Source organism: Oreochromis aureus, linkage group 15, assembly GCF_013358895.1.
Source record: "Oreochromis aureus strain Israel breed Guangdong linkage group 15, ZZ_aureus, whole genome shotgun sequence".
Classification (NCBI taxonomy): Eukaryota; Metazoa; Chordata; class Actinopteri; order Cichliformes; family Cichlidae; genus Oreochromis; species Oreochromis aureus.
Genome location: NC_052956.1, coordinates 7,119,502 through 7,126,655, shown reverse-complemented (window position 1 = coordinate 7,126,655; position 7,154 = coordinate 7,119,502). Strand labels below are relative to the sequence as shown.

The following is a 7,154-nucleotide window of genomic DNA, read 5'->3' as shown; positions in this document are numbered from 1 at the left end:
ATGCAAATGTTTGGGTCAGCATCACAGTATCCTTGCTATTAGTTCCTCTTTGACTTCATCAAAAGTAACGACTTGTTCATGTGGCTGCACATTTATCATCATCATCATCATCACTTGCTCAGTGCACAACACTGACAGCAAGTTTGCAGCATGGCACAAGTCAGCTCCACCGTGGCTACCTATAACATCTCCTCCTCTCCTGGATATTCACCTGGGACTGTCTGGTACTCCACTAATCTGGTTCCTGCAGTGGTGATGTCCATCTGCTTTCTGTTGGGATTCCCTGGAAACATCGCTGTCATCATTCTCAAGCCAAACTGGGAGAACATGTCCAGTCTGAGCCAGAGTTTGATGCTGAGTCTGGCTGTGTCAGACATGCTCTGCTCAGTTACCCTTCCACTGTGGATTTACTCTTTCCTCTATAGCTGGGCCTTCAGCCTGGTGCCCTGCAAACTCATAACATACTTTGTGTATGGCAGTGTTTATGCCAGTCTGCTGACTGTGACTGTGCTCAGTGTCCAGCGATACCTTCAGATTGTTCACCTGCAGAGGAGTTTAAATCAGGTAAGAGCAAGGAAGCTGCTGGTTCCACTCTGGATGTCTGCAATGACCCTGTCCACTCCTGCTTTACTAGCTCAACAGCTAGTTGAAGTAGATCAGCAAAGGACATATTGCAGACCTCAGTACTCCTCCGAGGGACAGAGGATGGCTATACTGTTGACAGAGGCCCTTGTAGGATTTGTGTCCCTTTCTGTCATTGTTTTTTCATACATCAGTCTCTACAGAAAGGTGAATCGGGGAGCCTTTTTCAACAATCCACAGACCACAAAACTGATTACCAGCATCATTGTGACCTTTGTTGTCCTGTGGGTCCCATATTTTGTTATTGATGTGCTGGGTGTGGCAGCCATTTCCCTAAAAAACGAGGCCCTGCTAACATTTTGTGAAGACAGCTGGATTACTGTTGGAGCACTAACATTTGTAAATAGTGCTGTGAATCCACTCCTGTATGCCTTTACTTCTGATCGTTTGTCCACAATGTGCCAAAAAATTGCTGAAAATTTAATACAGAAGTTCAGAATAGCTCAAAACCTGCCTGAATCAAGAGCTATCACTACAGAACCAGCATCTCAGTGATTTTCCTGCATGGCAGAATTCAACCACACTGTTATATCACTAATATTATTATTATTATTATTAATAAGATAATAATAAGATAACATAATAAGATTATGAATAATGAATATTGTATCTTAAGTGAAAAGATCTCCTCTCTCCTGCTGATGCACACAGGGTGCAGTCCACTCTATTTATCACAGAAAGCTGTTGGTGATTGGTGGTTTAATAATAAACTATGAGGTTAAGCAACATCTCCTGTCAAATCGACTGTGTGCTAAACCTGATTTTTCCAAAACCAAATCGATGAGTTTTGCTGCCTAACCTAACCAACCACACTACTAATGCTGAAAGCAGCCTAAAGGCCCCAGTATACCCACCGCAATGGTCGCTTTCCCCACTGCTGCAACCTCCCTTGTGTTGCGTGACAATTTTCACATCACATCCTGTGTCATGAGACACAATCCTTGCTGTGGTCTGGATCTTTGCAACTTGGCACAATGCGCTGCGGTTGGTTGAAGACACAAGTGCACAATCGTACCGTTCTTTACAGCCATTTTAATGACAATCCTGCACAAAAGCTGAGACATGCTGAGACATAGAGGAAGATGTTGCAAATGTTTGAAAAGAGTTTGTTTTTAGAAAGAACTTTGCAAAAAAAAAAAACCCTCAAAGAAGTCTTGGCTTCCGGTTTTGATTTCTTCTCTGTTTTTTCAGCACGTATGACGTGATATTCTCTGAGTGGCAACACATATCGTTTAAAAAACTTATCTGGAACTGTTAACTATACCTTTAGATAATTTTAATGATGTGTGAATAAAGTAATTTCCATGCTGCAAGTCGTTAACCAATTTTTCATTGGCTTCATTGGCTTATATACTGTTACAGTGGTTAGCACTGTTTGTACCTACCTCTGAAGCTGTAACAAAGGCAGTGACTACTAGAGCGTGTACTGTGTCGCCCTTTGCTGGTGTTGGGTGGTACTGCATTATACAGTGCAACCGGTGAATCTGGCACTCTTTTTCTTGTTTCTGTCTGCATGTACAGTGAGTTCAAGCTGGAAATCAAAGAAACAAGGACGTTTTGTGTTTGTAGTTAGAAAGGGGCCTCAGTTTATTTTGGGTGATTTGTGGTGAAGCAGCAATCAATACATTTGTTCATATGCTGCTGAAGTCTGAAGCGCTCGAGTATATGCTGGATGTTCTGTATATTATTTCCAAAAAGTCACTGTATCTTAATCCAGTGTGCCACAACAAAGTTTTGAAAGAAATTAAAATGAGTACAAAATGTGGATGAATATGAAATATTAAGAATACATCAATATATTGATCTCAGTGACCCTCGTGGCTCAGACTTGTCTGCTTTGGTTTGTATCAGCAATTTTATTTTATTTCTTTACAGCAAGAATTACACAAGGAAATGTGTTTGTTGCATCAACACTGTCAAAAATCAACAAAATTACAGTAATAAAAAATCCATACATATGTTATGTAGACCATAACAAGTACAACTAAAACCAACTTCTCTAAATACCCCAATAAATGGCTGAACAGGATACAGATCCAGAATCAGAGACAAATGCAGCAGTCTTCAACTCAAAGTTGGTTTGTCAAACTCTCATTGAAGAGAGAAGCTGATCTCAGGTCGTAATTTTGCTCACATTTTTACAGTTTATAAAAAGCTACAGCTCTTTTAAACCCACAATCCTATTATATACAATTTAGAAATAGAAAACACAATAACTGTTGCTAAAATTGAAATTAAAGTGACTTGAATAATAAAAAGAAAAAAAAATCATCTGCACCTTGTCTGTGCTTAAGGTTCATGACTTCAACCTTTGCAGTTAAAAGTTGCAGTTAAGTTTAAAGACATTACTATTATTCTAACCTCCAACCAGACTGTGGCAGTGGGATTGCATTATGGATCATGTAGGTATTATGTTTTCACATTATTTGATGAAGAATTCTTTTATGGAAATGTTTTACTGGAAACTCTGCTTCTTTTATATGTAAATCGGTATTGTGAATGTATCTGTAAAGAAAACATCCTCAAGTTTTCTTCTTTCATCCTAGAATGATCTTAAGAACATCTAAAATTGGATACACTGAGAAATATTTAGCCCCATTCTGACATATTGCACTTAGAAGATGTGATTATTTCTAAAAATACTTCTACTAAAATGACATTTGGGGGGTGGGTTGTGGGGCTCGTCTATGCAAAGCTTCTAAAGCTCTATTTTTTTTATTTTTTTTATCAAGGATTAATTGTTTAGCACCAATGATGAGACAGTTCTCTAGAGGTTTTATACAGTGTCCCTGATCTTTGAGTCCCTTGGAAGGTGTCTTCAGCTCTTTGCCTCTCACATACCCTCTGCTCTGTCTCTCTGTATCTTCAGACCTCTTTACAAAGACTTGGATCTCCATGGATCCAGTGGCAGATCTGGGCGTATTTAGGAGGTGTGATCCTCACTGCAACATTAAAGTCCCTCTGCTCACCCCCCTCCACTTTCACCCAATGATGGCCTGAAAACACTCCAATCACCCTCCTCTTCCACTTCCCCTTGCTGCCTGTGTGTCCCGCTTCCTGCCTGAGTCGGATGTAAACACCCGCACCGGTAGCACCGGCCTGCGCGTCGCAGTGCTGATACATCAGATCATCAGACTCCTTTTCCACTGAGCAGAAGCGATAAACCACCCGCTCATCTCTGATGCCGTCAGGCAGGTTTTTGTCAGCATCATAGCCTGAGAAGTGGATCCTTGTGAGGGGTGCAGTCGAGGGTGCTACTCCGAGCTCCATGTGCTTTTGCTTTACTGGTCGTTTCAGCTCCAGAAGGGCGTAGTCATAGTCAGGGGAAAGAGAATTAGTAGAGTTCAGGGTGTGGATCCATCCTTGAGGGATTTTGGTTTGCTTAACTCGAGTCCAGCGAAACACTGGTTCCTGTGTGGCCCCAGTACTGCGGCGTACACGATTGAGGCCTTTTCGTCTCCCTCTTCTCTCAGACTTTTTGTTTCCACCATCAGCTGTTTCCTCCTCAGACCTTTTTCTCCCTCTACGTCTTCTACCTTCAACTTCCTTTCTCCCTCTCTCCCCAACTAAACTATTCATCTCCCCACCTCCATCCATAAGCTGCTCCTCTCCTTCCTTCTCACCTTTCTCAGCCCCTCCTTTCCTTCCTTGTCTTCTCCTCCCTCCTCTTTTCCTGGCCCCCCTTCTTCTTTGAGTTTTCAGCTGTAACAAACCTACTCTAACCTTCCTGGCACCCTCCAGGTAGTCCCTGCCATCATGGATGCAGTGTGCTGCTGTTAGTACATGTTTTGAAGATATCAGGACTCCAGAGCAGCCCGTAGAGATGCGGACTGCAGCAGAGAATGGGTAGTTGGTGATGAAATGGGAGTCTGAGATCACAAAACGACCATCTGCTCCGTAAACCTGCCGTTTCCTGCGGGGAAGACCTGTTGAATGTGCCGGTGGTCTTGTAGACATGTTGTTGATCCCCTGCAAACTCATGTCTGTATGTGTGCGAGTGCCATTTTCATACAACGTCTCATATCCCAGATTTCTCTCTTGTTCAGTTCGGTCTACAGGTGGTAGGGTGCTTTGACATTCTATTCCACAGAGCATCTTTGCCCCTCCTCTTTCTAATTCTTCTTTTTCCTCTTCCTGCCCTGTGAACAAAGGTGTGCTTAAAAGTGCTGTGCGTGTGGCCAGCAGCTCAGGAAGGCTCTGCCTGGTCCACCTGTGCACCTCGCTGCTCTCACTGTTGCCAAAAACACCACAAGCTGAAAGTGCAGCTACACAGAGCAGCACACACTTCAAATGAGTCAGGGCCATCCCGCTGAAAATACAGTAAAAAAAAAAAAAAAAAGATATTTGAGAGTTGGAGAGAAATACCACATTTTTACACTGAGGCCAAGAGTTAAACGACCAGCAGATGGCGCACAAGCTTTATGTATGAATTGAAAATACCTCAGCAGCTAAATGTTTAAGATTTCACTTAAAATTAAAATGACATGTTAGTTATTTCCGTTAACTTTGGAAATTATTTCTAATCTAATCACGAAATATAATCATTAACTTTCCTATAAAACCGAAACCACATTTTCTGGATTCAAACTAATGCATTTATTGCAAAGTTAAGCAGGTCAATAACAGCCGGAAACAACGTGAAAGCTATGAAAATAAATCTGCATAACCCGTAAATTTAAAAATATATACATTTTACAGATATTCTTAGGAAGGGCATACTAATGTAAATAAGCTAATGTGACCTTTTCGTTGTTATCGGCATGCAAAAAAAAAGAAAAATATAAAACATTCTTACCTGCAGATAAAATAAATATGCACTCCCATGCTAAATGGTCCTTACTGTGGATTAAAAAAAACTCTATCCGAAATACTTCCCGCAGACTGCGTCCATCATTTGCTGAGCTCAAAGAAAAAAAAGGGGGGGAGCGCAATGAGAGGCAGCGTGCAGGGTCCTCATAGACATCCACATCCCACTCTGATGTATAAAAAAAGTCAGCACCAGGCATGCAGAGGGGTGAACCAGCCCAGCAGCATGAAGGTTTTTGTTTTTTTTAGCAAGTGATGTCATCACGTTTGAGGTCAAAGTTGCAGTCGCGTGGACACAGATTTCGGTTTATGTTGCTATTTCGTTCTTTTAGAAATGTAAAGCTATTTTAACATAAACATTTATAGATCTTACATATAAATCAAAACTTTGAGTGTACGTTTATGTGTGTGTGTGTGTGTGTGTGTGTGTGTGTATGTGTGTGTGTGTATTTAAATCTATTTCAAACGACCTCAAAGTGTTTCTAGACATGAGTCCAGTGCAGCTCTCACCTGTAGTTTAACCCCTGCTGTTTATGTCAACAAAGACTGCTACATGCAATTACGCGTTATTCCTATCAGATGCCCCTCCCCTCTCACTGATTTGATTCTCACAAAGCTTTACTGGCAAATGATGTGTATCACACACCTACATGCTTGAAGCGTCTGCGAAAATAGCAGGATTTAACTATTAAATATTGTATATTTTTTGTGTGAACAGCAGTTGCCAAATTGTTTCACTCACAAGTTTTATTTAGTTGCTGCTGCAGACATTTTTTTCTTATGTGGCGAGCGTGGCTCAAGAGTTGGGAATTCGCCTTGTAATCGGAAGGTTGCCGGTTCGAGCCCTGGCTTGGACAGTCTCGGTCCTTGTGTCCTTGGGCAAGACACTTCACCCGTTGCCTACTGGTGGTGATCAGAGGGCCCGGTGGCGCCAGTGTCCGGCAGCCTCGCCTCTGTCAGTGCGCCCCAGGGTGGCTGTGGCTACAATGTAGCTTGCGGTTAAGCAACATCTCGTGTCAAATCGACTGTGTGCTAAACCTGATTTTTCCAAAACCAAATCGATGAGTTTGGTTTTGGAAAAATCAAAGTGTGTGAATGTGTGTGTGAATGGGTCGATGACTGGATATGTAAAGCGCTTTGGGGTCCTTAGGGACTAGTAAAGCGCTATATAAATACAGGCCATTTACCATTTACCATTTATGTGATCACCAGATGTAGATGTTATTGTGTTATTCTCATGTTTTTTCAACCTTTGTTTCTATGAAGTCAAAATAGCCTGACTGGTTCCGAGGAAAGTGGAAAACGTCCAGTTCTATGACGTAAACGCTGAAAATTACTTCTCAGTCTTTATACATGTTAAATATATAATTCCTTGGTGTTGTTCCATCTGTTGTGACAATGTGATATTAAGAGATTAATCCTCATTTGCATTAGCATCACAGTTTCCTTGTTGTTAGTTCCCCTTTGATTCATCAAAGGTGAACACCTTCGTCATTTATCATTATTAGTGCATGACACTCACACCAAGTTTCCAGCATGGCACAAGTTAACTCCACCACGGTTACTTGTAACATCTGTTCCTCTCCTGGAGATTCACCTCATCCTACTTTGGACTCCAGGAGTCTTGTTCCTGTAGTGGTGCTGTCCATCTGCTTTCTGCTGGGATTCCCTGGGAACATCGCTGTCATCATTCTTAAGCCAAACTG

The 7,154-nt window shown here is 41.8% G+C and overlaps 1 protein-coding gene across 1 annotated transcript; it reads right to left on the bottom strand.

Annotated features, from left to right (window-relative positions):
• Window positions 1-2,218: 2,218 nt before the first annotated feature.
• On the bottom strand, window positions 2,219-5,622 carry LOC116309550 (serine protease 23-like). The gene is made up of 2 exons (XM_031726187.2): window positions 5,438-5,622; window positions 2,219-4,951 (listed from the first exon to the last, which is right to left on the bottom strand). The coding sequence occupies exons 1-2, from the start codon at window positions 5,464-5,466 to the stop codon at window positions 3,508-3,510; spliced, it is 1,473 nt and encodes a 490-aa protein (XP_031582047.2). The 5' UTR covers window positions 5,467-5,622; the 3' UTR covers window positions 2,219-3,507.
• Between the last annotated feature and the right edge of the window lie 1,532 nt (window positions 5,623-7,154).